The sequence below is a fragment of the Arachis hypogaea genome, chromosome 19 (assembly GCF_003086295.3).
Source record: "Arachis hypogaea cultivar Tifrunner chromosome 19, arahy.Tifrunner.gnm2.J5K5, whole genome shotgun sequence".
NCBI classification, from domain to species: Eukaryota; Viridiplantae; Streptophyta; class Magnoliopsida; order Fabales; family Fabaceae; genus Arachis; species Arachis hypogaea.
Window position 1 is genome coordinate 133,802,114 of NC_092054.1, and position 18,053 is coordinate 133,820,166.

The 18,053-nt window shown below is 33.7% G+C and overlaps 1 protein-coding gene across 2 annotated transcripts; it reads left to right on the forward strand.

The window, feature by feature from the left end:
• The first annotated feature begins 11,470 nt into the window (after positions 1 to 11,470).
• On the forward strand, positions 11,471 to 15,409 carry LOC112776391 (polyadenylate-binding protein 1). Of its 2 annotated transcripts, none has more exons than XM_025820543.3 (6): positions 11,471 to 11,933; positions 12,071 to 12,176; positions 13,578 to 13,648; positions 14,286 to 14,477; positions 14,575 to 14,693; positions 15,001 to 15,409. In XM_025820543.3, exons 1-6 carry the CDS (start codon positions 11,802 to 11,804, stop codon positions 15,044 to 15,046), a joined length of 666 nt encoding a protein of 221 aa, XP_025676328.1. In that variant the 5' UTR covers positions 11,471 to 11,801; the 3' UTR covers positions 15,047 to 15,409. The 2 variants fall into 2 exon arrangements, with proteins under 2 accessions (XP_025676328.1, XP_025676329.1); XM_025820544.3 differs by having other exon boundaries at positions 11,484 to 11,933; positions 12,074 to 12,176.
• The last annotated feature ends 2,644 nt before the right edge of the window (positions 15,410 to 18,053 follow it).

Genomic DNA, 18,053 nt, shown 5'->3' on the forward strand with positions numbered 1-18,053 from the left:
ACACGTTTGAAGGCCATGACATCTCTGAGGGGAAGACGAACAAGGATTTTAGTGAGCAAGGCATCGTGTCTTTCAATTGCTTTGGCTGAAGAAGAGATTAACTCTGTGTTGTGGCTCATGGTTGTTCTTCACTTGGCTTTCAATCTTCCACGAGTGTGTTCCAGATTTTGCTAGGTAGACAATGACTTTTATAAACAATGTGAATAATGGGCTCTAGAATTGACCCAATAAAGTAAAAAAATACTCCACTCTCAAATTACCTCCTAAACTTTAACATTAGGATAACTATCTGCAGACCTAGTGAATTAAACATCCAGTTATTGTTAACTATGCATGAGTAAATCGAATCAAAAGAAATAGTCATCCGATTAAAAATAATGAATATAATCATCTGCATACCTAATGAATTGAACATCCGACATATCCATTGTTCTCATTGTTTTGTATTCTCATTGTCTACCTATACTTTTCCTAATATATCAATCACAAATAAGATAGGTAGCTAAAGAAGATAACTTTTTAATTTTTATATAATAAATTTAAAAGTTTGTTATTTTCTTTTTAAATATCTTAGAGATTTTAAATTTTTCATGGTTCATGCATCCGTTAATTTCAAGTTCAAAATTTAAAAAGGTAGAACAATCACATTAATTAGCTTATTAACTTTTAAAATTAAAATAAGGATTTAATCATATCATTCCGTTGTAAAAGGGATACTTGGTTATTGGTTCTCATTTGGTTCAGACTCTTTAGTGGCTTTTGTGAAAGATTTTTTTTCTTAAGAAGAAAAGTTGCAAGTTAATAAACATTTATGTTGTCATCATATTATTGAATATTATATCATCTACAAATATAATTTAAAATTATATTTATCAATTAGCAGTAGAATATATAAAAATTTAAATAATTTATTTAAAAATGTAAAAAAATAATAAATGAATAACAACAACAACGGAAAAAATTGAATTTTAAATATAAAAAATAATAAAATAAAACGACCATAGCTTGTAACTTGTATTTAGTGATCAAAATATAAGATTGATGTAATTGGAGATCCTTGTTGTTTATGACCATTGTTTCCTGTTCTTAGAATGACAAGAAGTTTAAACTAATTCCATTTTCAATAGTGTGATTTTTATGTTATTTAACATAAGTACCCATAAATGATTCAACAATTGGAATAATTAGCCATGAATGATTGACTTATCCAACAAAATAGGTATTGTAAGAATTGGGATTAAGGTCTAAACTACCCATTTCTCATGAAGTAAATAATGTCATATATAACTGAAATACAACACTCTAATTTCATAACACTGATTTTAAGGTTAAAGCAACATGTAGTATCTGACACATTGTGGATTCATAAAGAAACACAAGGGTCTAGTATCTATCTCGAGTACACCATAACACCAAAATAAAATAAAAGAATCTACTATCTCTCTTGATTACATGAAAATACCAACAAAACAAACACAAAAGTCTAATGCTTTCAAAAACAAGATTGAACTAATGTCATAGACAACATGTTTTTCATCAACTAAATATCTATTGTATTGGAGTTGAGCTATTTCTCCCACTTAATACAACATTATTGGACCCACCAGAAGAGGATAACCTAGCTGTAGATGTTCTCCTAGATCCCACCAACCTGTCTCTACATTTGACAATTGTTCCTCTGCTTCTAACAATTGATATTACACCAGGTGCAGAAATAAACGGTATAAAACGTGTGGTAGTCCAAACACTAGCACCTTGCATTGTTTAGGGTGTAACCACGGGTGCAATTTCTGAGTTATTTGCGGAAAATTTGTAAATGGAGGCCTGGTAGATGGCAAAGCACTTAGAGAAGGTCTCTTAATATTTTTTCTTTTAACAGGCTTTCTATTTGTTGCAGGGTTTTGTTGGAAATTTGGTTGAGGTTCTTGGAGTTGAAACAAGAAGAAAAATATTAGGTGTGGGACAAAATTTAATGGCAAATGGCAAATAAAATATGCAGCAAATGAAATGACTTTTACAACTGCAGCCTATGGGGTTGCTGAACCACTTCCCTCATCAGTGATTGCTACTTTAGCATCCGTAGTTTCTAAGATTTCTTCCCAATACATTTTGACCAATTAATCGGCATCTTCATCCCTCATAGCTACATGCTCTTGAGATACACCACTCTCTCTAGTCATTGCATCTTTCTTTTTCTTACAGCTCCTCTTATTTTGACTAGGCTACAAACAAAATAGGTCATTATAAGTAAATAAGTTTTATTGTGGTTTATTACAAACAAAATAGTTCATTGCAAACAAAATTAACTTGCTAAGCTAAATTTAACATTGATTTAACGTACCTCGAGACAGTATTTGCAGACAATAGTTTCATACTTCCTCTTCATTCTGTGAGGGTCGGAGTTATCAACAGGGCCATCATTCCTCTTGTCTGTCTTGGTAGAAAGTCTGCCAATAGATTTTTTGTAGCGAGATAAAAAATAGGCAGGGTGTCTAACTTCTCTCAGAACTCTTGGCTTGGAACTAGAAGCATCGAAAACTCATAGGTTACATTGTATGTGCCCATGATTAGTCAATTATAGGCAAACTCTTCAAGTCTTCTCTTCTGGTAAGCCAGGACAGCACAAACATGCCTACAAGGAAGGTCAATTAATTGTCATAGTCTATAGCTGCATGTCCCTTTACCCAAGTCTACACTAACCTTTATGGGCAAACACTGCACTTCATACACATTTTCAGCATCATCTCCAGTTGGAAGAAACCTCCATTTATTGCTTTCTTTTTTCTCCCTCTCCAATCTACTCTGTTGTATTGGAGCTAACATTCCATTGTATACAATCAATACTTTTTTATTCCTTGTAATAATCTTCATGATATAGCACCTAACTTCTTCTAACATGGTGATAATGGGTTTCTCCTCATCTTTTTAACCTTACCATTAGATACCTCATAATTATTGTTCGTGCTGTCCATCCTCGAGTATTCACTAAAATCATTTTCTAAAAGTATTCGTTAAAATTATTTTTTAAAATCTTTCTATAGTAACATTGAAGTATTGGATTGTTGTGGCCTTGGCACATGCCCATATACACATTTTTATCTGCTTGTCATTCTACTTCTTTCTTAAATTTTGCCATATATGCATGACACAAAATCTGTGGGTGATCCCTGGATACAGTTCTCCTACAGACGGTATTAATCCCTAACAACAAATGACATAACCAACAATAAAAATCATAATTACTTTCCTAATTTAAATAACTAAAATGAAAAACTAATACAAATCACTATAAATTTTTAAAAATAGTGGCAAATGCTAAAAATAATACACATTGATAACAGGAGCATAATTTTGCAAATAATATATATCAATAAACAGAATAATTCACTATAAATGATCTCAGTAGTCATGCAAATAATACATATAAAAGAAATTCATAAACCAGTCACTACACTGGGTCACTAAATTCAGTAAGTATATTAAGTACCTTTTGTATATTTGACAAAGTTAAACCCGTTTTCTCTAAAATCTCCAAGATCCTCTTTCAATATCTCTAAAAACTATTTTCAACTCTTTTTGTTCTCAGATTCTACAATTACATACACAATAGGGTATATTTGGTTATTTGCATTCTATCCTATAGCTGTAAGTAACTGACCCTGCATAGTACCCTATGAGAAATACATGTAGATAAGTTTGGAGGAATTTTATTGCCACGTACGTTTGGATACTAATGGACCAAGTACGTAACCAACGTTAAGGTACTTCTGACACACGGAGGTCATCTTTCGTGGTTATAAGGTGAGTTTTTTTATTCCATAGGTACATTTGTCAGCATTTACATATTTTATGAGTACAAAGGGTAATTTATTCTTTTCTTTTTATAAAACTCTATGTGGCATGCATTCTAGTCAAACTAATATTGTGTTTATTTTGTAACTTTCAGTTTTAATCGTTTTTATTTTTATTATTAATCTCTATGATGATGACTTTCGATGGTAATTTAATTCTGATGGTAATTCCTAGCAGCAAAATAATTCAATTTTCTTTAATATAACAATGATGAGTAATTGTTAGGATATTTTAATAAGGGTTTGATTTTATATAATTTTCTTTATTTGATTAGGTTTTTTTTCATTTTAAATAAATATTATTTTATCTTTTATATCTCTTATAAAATATTTAGTATAATGTTACTCAAAATGCTAATGAAATTTGAATCATATTTTGAGTTCTTTTTTTTGGTGGTCTATTATTTTACTTTTATGTTTAAAGTAATTTTACATGATCAAGTCATTTTGGTAACCAAATTTAACAAAATTAGTCCAATAGTTTAAAGATTGATAACTAGAAATTTTAGTTGGGAAAGAAGGAGAAAGAAGATAGACATAAGAAGAAAAAATATTTGGTGCGGTGCTACGAGGAGCAGAACACGGAGGTGCAGTGTGGTGTTGTGAGGAGCAGAATATAGAGGTTCGGCGTGACACTACAAAGAGCAGAATGGAGGTACAATATAGCGAGTGGGCAGAATGGAGGCGCAGTGACCAACACGGGCCAAAGGTTGGTGGTTGAGACAAGGCAAACAAAAACAAGAAGAGGCTGGTGGTTGAGAGTTTGAGGTTTTTGATAGTGGCCGTGTGGGAGTAGCCAACCACCGAAGATGAGTGAGAGTGAGAGAGAGACGCCTATTATTCTAACTAAAGAAGAGAAAATGCTCAATTTCTCCTTGTCTCGCCCATAGAGATTTAGTGACCTACTCTCTCATTGGACCAGACTGGGTGACTCGAGCACTGGTCCAAACACAATTGAGTTGTCTGATTGGGTCAATTTTTGTCTATGAATTTGACCATATCATTTCTAAATCAGGCCCAAAATAAAAGAATAATTTTAAGTTTGAACTGGATTGGATTATGTACACCTCTAATGTAGGCTATAAAAAAGATGGTTGTGCGTGTGAAAGAATTATAATATCTATAAAGGTCAAGACTCAATTGGACTTGAAAAATAATTAATGCTTAACACTCACATTAAATTCATATTAGATTTTAAAAGTCTAAGTTGTAATGGAATAGAGATACAAGCTGCTAAAGAAATTACAAATTTTGAGTATTAACGATGACTAATAATAATAATCATCGTGAATCGTATTACATGACTAAACAATTTTTTTAATTGAGTTCAACTAAATTGGCTTAATCACTGACTGATCCAACAAAACCCCCTATACCATGTAGTGCGTGAATTCCTCTCCCACTATCATAAAGATGTTACATTTTTTACCGATATAAATAAACAAACAATTAACTAAATGCACAGGACATTGCATAAGACAATTTTTAATGGAACAAAGAATTGCAAACAATTAATTGTACATAAATATTGGTACGAGTGTCTTTAAAATTAATTTTAATTAAAATTATATCAATGTTAATGTGATTTGCATTTGAATATTTTTTGTCAAATATATTTTGAAAAAATAAATATTATTTAAATAATATTAACCAACACCATATTAAAATACAAAATTACTAAAATAAAAATAAAAATTCAAAACTAACATGTCACTCTTTAATATAAAAAGGTCAAAATAGGTAATTAATATTTTATCAACATCTCAATATAATTTTCAAAGATAAAAAAATAAAAATTGTTCTTTTCACAAAAAAATACATTTAGAACAAAGTTGAGTTCACATTAAATTAATAAATATTATCTAAATATAATTGTATTCATTCGAAGCAATTTTAGTGTGCATTAAAAAGTAATCAACAACAAATCAAAATACACAAATTGTGTGAAATTCCTTGATTAATTATAAATTTAAAAATTATCCAAAATAATAAAAATTTCAAGAACTAATAAAAAAAATAACAAATAACTTATTATTTTGAACTAATTTGTTTTAAAAATACTTAAATAATTATTTATAAAATACATAAAAATTTGAGAAAAAAATTCAATTTATAACCACAATGAGTAATAGTTTACCAACAATCCAACACAATTGAGTTAGTACATATTTACCCAATCTTTTGGATACAAATAAAGCTAAATGAAAATCATTATAGTGAATTAATGATCGAAATTTAAATTTCTCTTTTTGTTCATATTTAAATATCATTGATGAGAGTCTAACAAATAAAATTAAGACCAAATAGATAAATTTTCTGCATAGTAAATCTAGCTAACCAATAACCATACAAAAGTATAGATTTCAATTATTTTCATTTTTCAAGTTGAAAAATGTTAAGTGATCAAATTATTTTTATAATTAAATTTAATTAATTTTTTAACTAAAATTTTTAATTATTAATTCTTAAATTATTGGATCAACTTAGTTAATTTTTTTTAATCAAAGGTATGCATCTTTTATTGATTTAATAAGTAAAAGAATTGGTTTAAATATGGACAACATACAAGGACAAATAAGAAAAAATTTCACCCAAAATTAAAAGATTAACTAATTAAATACATTTGTTGAGAAAGAAAGTTAGAGAGAAAAATTCCTTGCACATACATAACCAGAGGCTTCTTCTACCACCATGGCCAAAGAGAGCTTTCAACCTTCAAAGACCAATTAGTTTCTTAATTTTCACAAGCTCCAATTTCTCTCTTTGATCATCGATTCCAATTTCTCTTTCGCCTTACTACCTCTACTAATATGACTTTGGAGTTCATTCCACTGTTTCCAAGGATCATCGATGTGGTTTAGTACCGAAAAGTCCACCATCCTCTACGTCAAGGCACTCCCAAAGGCAATGGTCACTGATTTTGTAGTCAATCCACATCGAGAACAAGTCGGGTCCATCGATGGAATTTTGGCATGAAATTTCTGCCTAACCAGTAAACCCCCATGAAAAACCGTCCATAGAAAATTCTTCACTTTTAATTGACATTTAAGTTTTCAAAGATCTTACCAGATCTTTTTATTTTGGCATTGTGTAGGCAAGAACTCTGATGGTGGATGAAAAAAATGGAAGGCTACTTTATATTCAGTTGTCATCGAATAGCTACCTGATTTTTCTTTTAGCCAGGTAATTGTATCTTCTTCCCCATGAATTTATGTATTCAGAATTGTTGTAGCTACTTCTTAGTTGTAAATGTTTCTGATCAAAACTTGATTCCATTTCCTATTTGAGTTAATTAAATCGGATACCCATTCTGGATAGTAATTAGTGTAGAAATTTGGAATCGCTATAATTATTGTGAACTCCTATACCCAGGAATCTTCTTTAATACGACAATATTATCTTTACCAGTTTTTCACATACACCATTTTTCTATCACTTTGCATCCTTCAATTATACTTCTCCACCCCATGATGAATTGTTCCTTGACTCGGCTCTCATGAAATTGGAAAATATGTTATAGTTTGCTCTTATAAACCTTGCTAATTAGTGAGTTAGATCGAGTTAAAAGTCTCCAACCTTGCTTGGCTAGCATTGAAAGTAGACTTTTAAGTCTTTAAAGTTGAGGCCTTCCTAATCTTTTGGTTTGTGTGAAATCTGCCACCCTAGCCAATGCACATTCTTTTCGTACCTTTTTGTCCCCATCAGAAATTAAACATTACTTTTTGTATTTCATCCGTCAGCGATTTTGATAACTTGAAGCAACTCAGAGTATATAGAGGTACTGCCATGGCTACAACCTTGATTAGGACTTCTCTGTTACTCGTAGACGATAATGATCTCTTCTAATGTTGAAGTTTTTGAAAAACTTTGTCTTTGATTTAATTGAATGTCTCTCTTTGATCTATGAATAACCGCCAATAGCCCAAGATATTTTTTTTATTTCCAACATAAGGAACCATTGAAATTTCAGCAAGGTGATCACGAGTAGTATTAGGGGTGTTATGGCTAAAAAAGATAATGCCTTGTCTAGATTAATCAATTGACCGCTAATTTTCTCATAGTTCCTCAAAATTCGGATCAGATTTAAGCAATCATCTTCCATGCTTCTGCTAAATAGAATTGAATCATCTGCAAAGAATAGATGATTAAGCTTAGGATAGTTGTGATTAAGTTTCAATCCTGAAAATTTCAACCTCTGTTCTCTTCTGTAGAGCATATAAGAAAGACCTTTTGCACAAAAAAAATAGGTAGGGGGATAAAGGTCACCTTGACCCAACCCTTTACATGGTTTGAAGAAACCATGAGGCTGTCCATCCATAGTAACAGAGTAAGAAACGATAGTCACACACTCCTTAATCCATGTCATCAACTTTTTGCAAAATCTCAATTTCTTCATCATAGCCCAAACAAAAAAACCATTTCACCCAATCATAAGCTTTACTCATGTCAAGTTTCAGGGCCATGTCATGACTGTCGAACTTCTTATTCTTCAGAAAGTGCATAAATTCATGTGCAATTAAAACATTATCACTAATAAGCCTTCCTTTGATGAAGGTACTCTGAGAATCATTGATAAGCCTATTCATGACAAATTGTAATTTGTGCAACCATAATCTTAGATATTATTTTATAAAAAAATACTACTAAGGTTTATGGGTCTGATGTGCTTCATAGTATTGGCATTAAGGATTTTAGGGATTAAATAAATATATGTATGATTGAATGCCTTGAGAATTTTACCTCTAGAAAAAAAATGCTTTATTGGTTCTATGACTTTTTTTATGGTGTCCTAGAAAAAATGAAAGAATTTGACCGTGAACATGTCATCTCCCGGAGCGAAGAATGGGTTAATTGAAAAAATAGAATTTGGATCCTCTAAATTTTGATTTTCATTTTAGATGGTAAAGTGTGATCTCTTATCCTTGAATGATTTCTCTCTCATATTTTCTCTTGGTCCCACCTATGAAATAAATGGTGAGAGATTATACTTTACTCTCTAAAGTGAAATTCAAAATTTAGAGGATCCAAATCCAAAAAATAGCATCTTTTATCTCTTTCTTTACCACCGGTCTGACCAACATCTTGTTAGTTGCTCTACCAATTTTCTCTAGTATGCCTAGTAGTTCTTCGTCTGGGTCTTTTGGGTTACTAGTTGTCAAGATGTTTTCAAAGTAGCCTTGAGCAATGCTAGCAATTCCATCCGAGTCTGACACCGAATTTCCTTGTTCATCTTTCAATGTATGAATTTTATTCTTTCTATTCATTGCTTGATACTTGAAATGAAAAAACATTGTGTTTCTATCCCCCATTGAAGCCACTGAATTCTAGATTTTTCCTTCCAAAATCTCTCCTCTTGAATCAACGCTTCTTCTAACTCTTCCTCAAGAACCTGTACCTCCACTCCATTAGCACCATCTCTATTTTTCAACCCAGGTGCTAATTTGTCTTTAGCATTAACAATTCGAACTTGGGAGTTAGACGTAGAGTTTTTCTGCTATTCCACTATTTTGTGCCTACACTCCTTCAACTTACTAGCAAGTTAAAACATCAGGAATTCTATTTTCTCTTGATTCCATGCTTGTTTAATTATCTCGACCACTTCTTCATTCTCATACTACCTTTCTTAAAAGCGAAAACTCCTTTTGACCTTACGCCCCTCCGTATCTGCACTACGTAATAGAGGTTTATGATTGGACCCCATATAAATGCATCACATAAGAATTAGGAAACTCCTCTCTCCAAGCATTCGTCATGAGTACTCTGTCTAGCCTTTTTCGAATGTAATTCCTCCTAAATTGTCTATTATCCTAGTTAAAATCTCTCCATCAAATCCCAAATCCACTTGCCTTCTAGAATCCATAAAGTCATTGAAGCTGGCTATTGATGAAGCTGACTTCTCCCTACCTCCTTCCTTTTCATAATGAGCTTTACTTGTATTGAAATCTTCCATCACTATCATCTTCGTGTCTCTTCCTTTCATTAATTAGGTGTAGTATTCTTGAGAACTATTTCCCTCTTTCTGCCTCTTCTTAGTACAAATAAACCCCATGATCTTCTATTTTTTACTCTACTGTTCATGACTTATTGTGAAATGAATTAAATAGTATTCATAATTGAGTCTCTGCACATCTAAGAACTCCTTCCAAGCTACTACTAAACCTCCTGATTGACCTATAGGATCAACAGTAAATACCAACTAAAAGCCAGTTTTCCAAAGCACCTCCTTTACCTTCGAGTTGTTTTTTTGTCTAACAAAGGAACAACATCTCGAGGGAATGTGATTTAATAATTCCTTTCATGTGAATTGTCAGAAATTTTTTCAAACTCTGACAATTCCACACAGACATTTTCATGCCTCTTGAGGTGCCAATGCAAGATGGCACCCTCTTCCTTTTTAGCAACTTTTAATCTCTCCTGGCACTGTTTTTTAGGTACAGTACTATCTCCATTTTCTTCTAAACGTCTTTTCACTCTCGTTATTGCTTTTGCCAAGAGTTTCTTCCTTGCCATTTGCTTTATGTTCTATTTTTTCATCCCCTTTTTTCTCTCTCCGGTTCTTCCGCAACGCCTAATGAGAAGGTACCAGCGAAGCTGGATAACTGAAATGGTTCCTCTATTCCTTGATGATTCTAACTAACCTCGTCTATCTCTATCCTCATGCTTCCTTATGTTTGCTTTCCTCTGCCTGAACCTCTCTATTTTGGCCATTTTGAATTTTTTTGGTTTTCTTTACCAGCGAATTGTCATCTTGTACCAAAAGATTAGCAAAAGCAGGTATCTCTATTCCTTGATGATTCTAACCAGCCTCGTCTATCTCTATCCTCATGCTTCCTTATGTTTGCTTTCCTCTGCCTGAACCTCTCTATTTTGGCCATTTTGAATTTTTTTCGGTTTTCTTTACCAGTGAATTGTCATCTTGTACCAAAAGATTAGCAAAAGCAGGTATCAGGCAAATTAAACCGGGATTGGTGGTCTCGTTGATCTCTGGACATCTTTGTCAGCCTTACTTTTTTAATTTATGGACTGATTTCTTTTTTGCTCATTCATCCTCCCCAACATTCCCAACCTCCGTATCCTCCAAATACCTCCCACATGCCCTTAATTCATGCCCAATACTTCTACAACAATGACAAAAAATTTTTATCATTTCATATTTGAGCTGCACTTCAATTACCTTGTTATTACTTCTTGAAATTTTTAGAATTCAACGAAGTGAATTTGTCACGTCCATCATAACCCAAATCTTAATGATACGATTCTTCTGGTTTCTCATAGTAAACAGGTCTATATCCAAAATTTCTCTAATTGCTTCACATACTCTTATCCCCAAAATCTTTCTTTTATAATGCTATGATAGTTTCCACAATTGGATCCATATAGGGATATATGCGAAGTTATTTTCATTATCTTTACAATATCTTTTAAGATTTAGAATTGTGTTTTTAAATAGTTATGGAGTCTCTCTTTCCACTCAAAGCAAATTCATTTTCTTTTGGAAGAAAAATTAGAAGAGATTGTTTCCTAAATTTATAATTTGGTTAAACTTAATTACTAAAATGATTTGATTGTGTATTTGTTTCAATAAATCTTCATAAATCTTACAAGATGATTTAATCAATGTTTGTTTTTATTTATAAAATCCTGAAACGTTTTTTTTTTTTTTGAAAAAACCATATTCCTTATTTGACCTTGGGCTTCTCTTCCCCGGTTCCCCCTCCTCCCTAACCCTAATAATCCCTATGACTTTTGTCATGTGACAAAGAAAGGAAATTTTTTTTTTTTTTTTACAAAAAATAATAAATCACTAAATCAGTGCCTCCCTCCCCTTTCCCTACCAAAAAACTCAGATCAACCCTATCTCACTGTTTCTCAGCTTTCTTTCAATTCATCCATCAAAATCAAAATTAAAATAATTATATTCACCGAATCTCAGAGAGAGAGAGAGAGAGAATGGAGCAGGAAGAACACGAAGTGTACGGTGCCGACATCCCCGACGAAGCTGACATGGACGCCGACGCCGACCTTCAGGAACACGACGACGACCATGACAACAACCACCATGCCTCCTCTCACGCTAACAAGGTTCGTTCTTTCCTTGTATCATTCTTCCGTTGCTTTCTAGGTTCTTCTTTTTCTCTTTCCTAGGTTTCCTTTTTTAATTATTCAGTGTTATCTCTCTGATTCTGAATCTGGTTCTGGATGTTCTTTTGGTTGAACAGCAGGACTTGGAGGACATGAAGAAGAGGCTGAAGGAGATTGAGGAAGAAGCTAGCGCCCTACGTGAAATGCAGGCCAAGGTCGAGAAAGAGATGGGCGCTGTTCAAGGTTCCTTTTTTTCCCCCCTAAAATCTGATTTTGATTTATTTATGTTGATTTATTTCATTTTATCGTTTAATTTTAATTTAATTGCTGTTTTGGTTGTTGAGAACGTTGCATAGGGTTATGTTGTTTGCTTGCTTTATTGATTGCTTGAACTGTATATAGACGGTAGATCCAACTATATATTTAACTGTATGAGTTTAGTTTTGCTTCTCACATGAAGCATTTATGATTGCACACTCTTTAAGTCTTAAAATTCCGTTGCAAATTGGTTTTTGGGCTATCTTAATTTTATGATTGGGGAAGTGAGAATGGATTTGAGTCTATAGTTGGTGTAATGGGTGCCAAGTCACCTGTTGCGCAAAATTTGTGGGGGATAACGATAACTTTATATAGCATCTATTGCATGATTAGCATTTGTGATGTTTTGAAACGGATGAAACCAGTGTATTTAAGTTACGATGAACACATGGATTTTGGATAGGGAAGTAAAAAGAGACAAATAGGTGGGATGTTTCTGCCATTTATCTTCTTTTTTCTTCTGGCAATAACAAACTCCTTCAAGTAGCTGGGGTTTCTGTATGATCGAGCTGAATTTTGCTCACTGAATACAGATATCACTCAGATATTTTCTTCCCCTTCTTTTTGTTATATCCTAGATGTATCCTGTTATGAGTTGCAAAAAAAATTCAATAACTGAGCTTCATTTTGCTAGGTGGGGTCAGCTACAATTTGCGGAAGATTCAGCAATAACTTTTTCTTTGAAAATTATTCTTTGACTTTCATCATACTTTAGCGGATGAAACTAATCTATTTTTTTCGTGGGAAATGAAAGCAAACAATATCAGCTCTATCTTAGTTTGGTCTATGAATACACTGTCATTTTCGTCTGCTTATTCAATATCTACATTGACAAGGCACACGGAGACTAGAAATCAAACCCTAACCACACTGTAGAACATATGTTCAAGAAAACCTGTTCACTGTTCTGGCAGAGATTGGGACAGGAGATGCAATAAATAGCTTGACGAGAAATCCATTAGTAATTAATATAGATAATGGAGATGGGAAAGTGAATACTGGGGCTTGGTTGAATGGAAGATGCACTGAATGGTTTTATAGTTATACTATAAATTAGGCATTTCTCGACTTGGTAAAAAAATGATTTTCGCTATCTGTTAAGCTGCATCGTTGAATTAATCATTCATTTCTTGTACATTTCAACATGTGTAAGATGCCAGCCATCTGTTTTAGAATTATATAGTATAGGTGATTGGTAGTATAATGTTCAATTTTTCATCTCTATGGCTGGACTTTGAATTTAAATTTTTCCATATATTCGAGACTTCTAATAATAATATTAGCATCTTTCTGCAAATGACATTTTTATTCTATTTTGATTTGCAGATTCAACTGGATCTTCTGCAAGTCAAGCTGAAAAGGAGGAAGTGGATTCTCGATCAATCTATGTTGGTAATGTGAGGTTTGCATATCTTTATTCTGTATGTCCTTATTTTTATTCCATACTGCTGTGTGATGTGTGGTGACTTGATACTGTTATGTATTTTATTTTACATCTGTACTTGTGAAGTAGACCATGTGCACAAGTAAACTGATTTAGCATTTTAGCTGTATGTAGGTTTATGTAGCCCCAGTCCACTTCTAGCTTTTGCTCAAAGTTTTGGAATTCCATAAACTAAACCGAACATGAAATTTGGTTTTTATGATATTACTGCTTGGTCTTTTGATAGATTCTTCAATTTCGACAATGTTTGAGTTTGTGTTGCGAATGGGAATCTCTTGGCTATTTTACATAATCTTTTTGGTAAATTTTTTGTACATTTGTCCTATTGTGAAGAATTGAAGAGCTGGGGAATAAATGAAAAGGAGCTTTCTATATTAGTATGTTGTATAAAGATTTTCTTGATTCTCTTGCTGTTCTATATCATATTCGTATTGATGTGTTTTGATGACTATGACAAGCTCTTGCACCCCTTGAGTATTGACAGTCAAGTTTGTTGAATTGTTTCTCATCAAGCATCTAGTTTCATTATAACATTGTAAGCATCCAACTGAATTTCATAATGATTAAATGGTTTCCAAATTATGATTCAGGTTGACTATGCATGCACACCTGAAGAAGTTCAACAGCATTTTCAGTCGTGTGGAACTGTGAACAGAGTTACAATATTGACAGACAAATTTGGGCAGCCAAAAGGATTTGCTTATGTAGAGTTCGTTGAGATAGATGCTGTTCAGAATGCTCTCCTGTTAAATGAATCAGAATTGCATGGTCGACAACTGAAGGTCTTCATTATCAGATAATTTGTGCAAGTTTACTTAGTTTCTCCCCTCCCCCTTCCATTTGATTATACTTGTTCTTGAATTCTGCTTTTCTGTTCAGGTGTCTGCTAAGCGTACAAATGTTCCTGGGATGAAACAGTATTTTGGAAGACGACCTGGGGGTTTCCGATCCAGGAGGCCTTTCATGCCTGCTCCATTCTATCCACCATATGGTTATGGGTAAGCTATAATCATAAACTGAAGAATGTAGAAAATATGCCTTTGATTTGTTGCTTCTTTCGTATGTTCTTCCATGAGCTGTGTACATTTTGGTGACTTACAAAGTGAAAGTACGTTTCGGTTGAAATGGTCTTTTACATCTATAGCCTGATATTACTGAGAAATAAATAAATTTGTGTGTTTGACGCCCGACAGTAATACATCTAATGATAACTCTGGTGTTGTTCAGTTTTCGAAATCTGAAATTTTTGTGATAAAAGTGTTGAACATTACATCATATGATTGATCAAATCATTTGAACATGCAGAAGGGTCCCAAGGTTTAGAAGACCTACTCGATACAGGCCATACTAGTGCTCAATATCAGAGATTAACGGATTATCATCACTCGTGTTTACGGTAAAGGAGGACAAGGCGTTATTGATTTACCATTGTAATAATTTTCGTTGGTGGGAGCAAGGACATGATGAATCTTTGATTTACACACACCAGACAAAATTAAATGCCCTTTGCTCCGTTAGATGTATGATATGATCAAATGTTTAGGTTGGTCACATCATTACTGTTTTACTAAGCTTTGTATGTTCCTATTACAGAGGGTTGTGAAAGTTTACCTTATACACACACTAACGGTGTAGGCAACTATGTAGGCGAATTTCGGAGTAGTGTTTTATTATTGTGACCTTTTAAGTTATTAAATTAAACGATACTGTTCAATGTTTGATTTTTATAAGATAAAGAACGATGCTAGATTTTTTTAAAAAAAAAACAGAGAGAGAAAAAGAGCCACAATGTTCAATGCTGAAATGGTAGTGCTGGGAAAGTCAATTGTTTTTCTTTTTTTGGTCATAGGTAAATTCACTTGTTATAAGCTAGTTTGAAGCAGGTTTGTTTGAAGTTGTGCGTGGATATTTTTAAAAGAATTAGTTTCAGAGAATTATGGCCTGTGATCGTAAGAGTAATTTTTTGGTTTCTCCTGTGGTTGGTTGGTGTTGCCAGTGAAACACTTTTGAGCACTTAGTATTATGTTGTGCGTTAATTTCAAACGAAATAATTCTAAAATATTAATAATGTATGTTTTATCTCTCAACCAAGTGTTGAGAGTGAAAAAGCCTTAAAATTTTGAGTCAATGTTTCTAATTAGTGACAAAATAGCTTGATGCTTCGATGGTAGACCAAAAACTTGAGTTAAGCCCCATTTTGGTCTCTGAGATTGGTGAGTTGCACTGATTTAGTCTTCAAGATTCCAATTGCACTAAATTAGTCTCTCAGATTTGAAAAAATGCACCACGTTAATTCTTTTCCCAATTTCTGTCACCGGAGCACTGACGTCGTCAGTGACGTGGCCAGTTCTTGCCACGCTGGACAGAATGAAACGACGTCGTTTCTAATTTGGCGCTAAACACTCATTTGAACGACATCGTTTGTATGTGATGGGAAATAAAACGTTAGTCACCCTTTTTTGTTTCTACTTTTCGTCTTCTACTTCTCCATGAGTGACGCAGAGAAAAAAAGTTTCTCTTCCATGAGTGACCCAAAATAGCAATAGGTAGCTGCAATAGGATTTCTCGAGACCATTGGAACACGACGTTTGCTGTGCAGTTGTCGGAAGAGTTCGTTTGCCACTACAAGGATCTTTTGTCTCGTCACTGAGGTTAGTGATGATGATACTTTTTTTTTCTTTCAAATTTAATGGAATGTTGTGATGTTTGTTGATCATGGTTAAGTGTTTTGTATATTGTCGGTTCATAAGTTTTGAAACTGATTTTGTGCTAGGGTTTTGTTTTGATGTTTTGTGGGACTGTATTTAGGGGTTTCTTTTTATGCTCTGTTCCGATGGTGGAAGAATCAGCACCTTCGCATGAGTGATCATGTTTTTTTTTTTATGATATTTTCAATGGCTTTTATGAATGTTATTGATGAAAACTGTCTTAAAGATATCAGTGTGTGTTACTGTTGATGAAAATAAATTCTTTTGAACCATGCAGATGGATGTGCAGTTAGATATTATGTTCCACCATAGGGAAAAGTTTCAGAAAGATGAGAATGGGATAACTATTTATTCCCCTGATAAGAAGGCATGTGTTGGTGACATTGATCAAGATACTTTGGATATATTTTGGGTGAGGAATTATTATAAAGAACTAGGATATGATAAGATAGAAGAATGTTGGTGGCATGTTCCTAGGAGGAGTTTAGACAGTGGTTTAAGAGCTCTGAATTCTGATGATGAATTAAGAGAGATGTGTTTCATGGCTCAAGAAAATGATGGACTAGTTGATATTTACTTTGAGCATGCAGTGTCATCACCAGAATTTCTAGAGGGGAAGGAGATTGTTCTGTATGTTGAAGATGAGCATGATGAACCCAAAAAAGATAGTCCTGCCAAGCCTAACGAGAAATATGTAACAATGCCTGGCAATGAACCCCTAGCAAGCAAGATCCATGAACAAGCTACCTACCCCCTGTCTGACAACAATGAACCCTGAACCACATCCAATTCTAATCCCAATGAATGCAATAAGCCCACTACCCTGGCTGATAACACCTCACCACCCAACAACACAGAACCAACAGATCCTGGTGCTAATAACCCAACATCCCACATCAAGGAACCCATTACCAACAATAATGCTAATCAAGCTACTACTATAAAGCCTAACAGGAAGACTCCTCCAATTTGCCCAAAGACTAAACCCAAGGAAAATGCAATCTCAAAGCCAAAACCCAACAGTACATCTTCTTCCAAGCCCAAGAGAAGCTCGAAGCCCAGTTACAAAACCAAAGCCTATTGCACAAGGTCTGCTTCAAGGGTGAGGCAAGTCCATCAAAGTCTCAAGAAAAAACAAGTTGTAATGTTGTCTTCTTCTGAAGATGAACACACCATAGAGGATAGTTCATATGAACCTGGAGGAGATGATAGCTCAAGTGGTGATGACACAGATGGAAAAATTAATAAAGGCAAGGCAAGAAACTTTAAGTTGAGCCATGCACCTGCAGAGGCTTTTTGCAAAGTCTAAAAGGAAGTTAATTAATGATGATGATGCATTGGTGGTGGATGATGAGGAGTGCGAGGTGGACTTAAATTTCTTATGAGTCCCTGTCACAGGAGATGAAGAACTTGACAACGCTTTGGACCTAGGTGCAAAGTCTGATGGAGCCAACTCCTGGCACTCCGAGGAGCTCAAGACTCCTCCCCCTTCAGAAGATGAATTTTCAGAAGAAGATCCTGATGATGTTTTTCCAGTATTTAGAGATGGTATTCGATTTGGTGATTTGAAACTTGAGGTAGGAATGAAGTTTAATACAAGTATGAATTCAGAGAGGCAGTGAGCGAGTTTACAATTCAAGAAGGTAGACG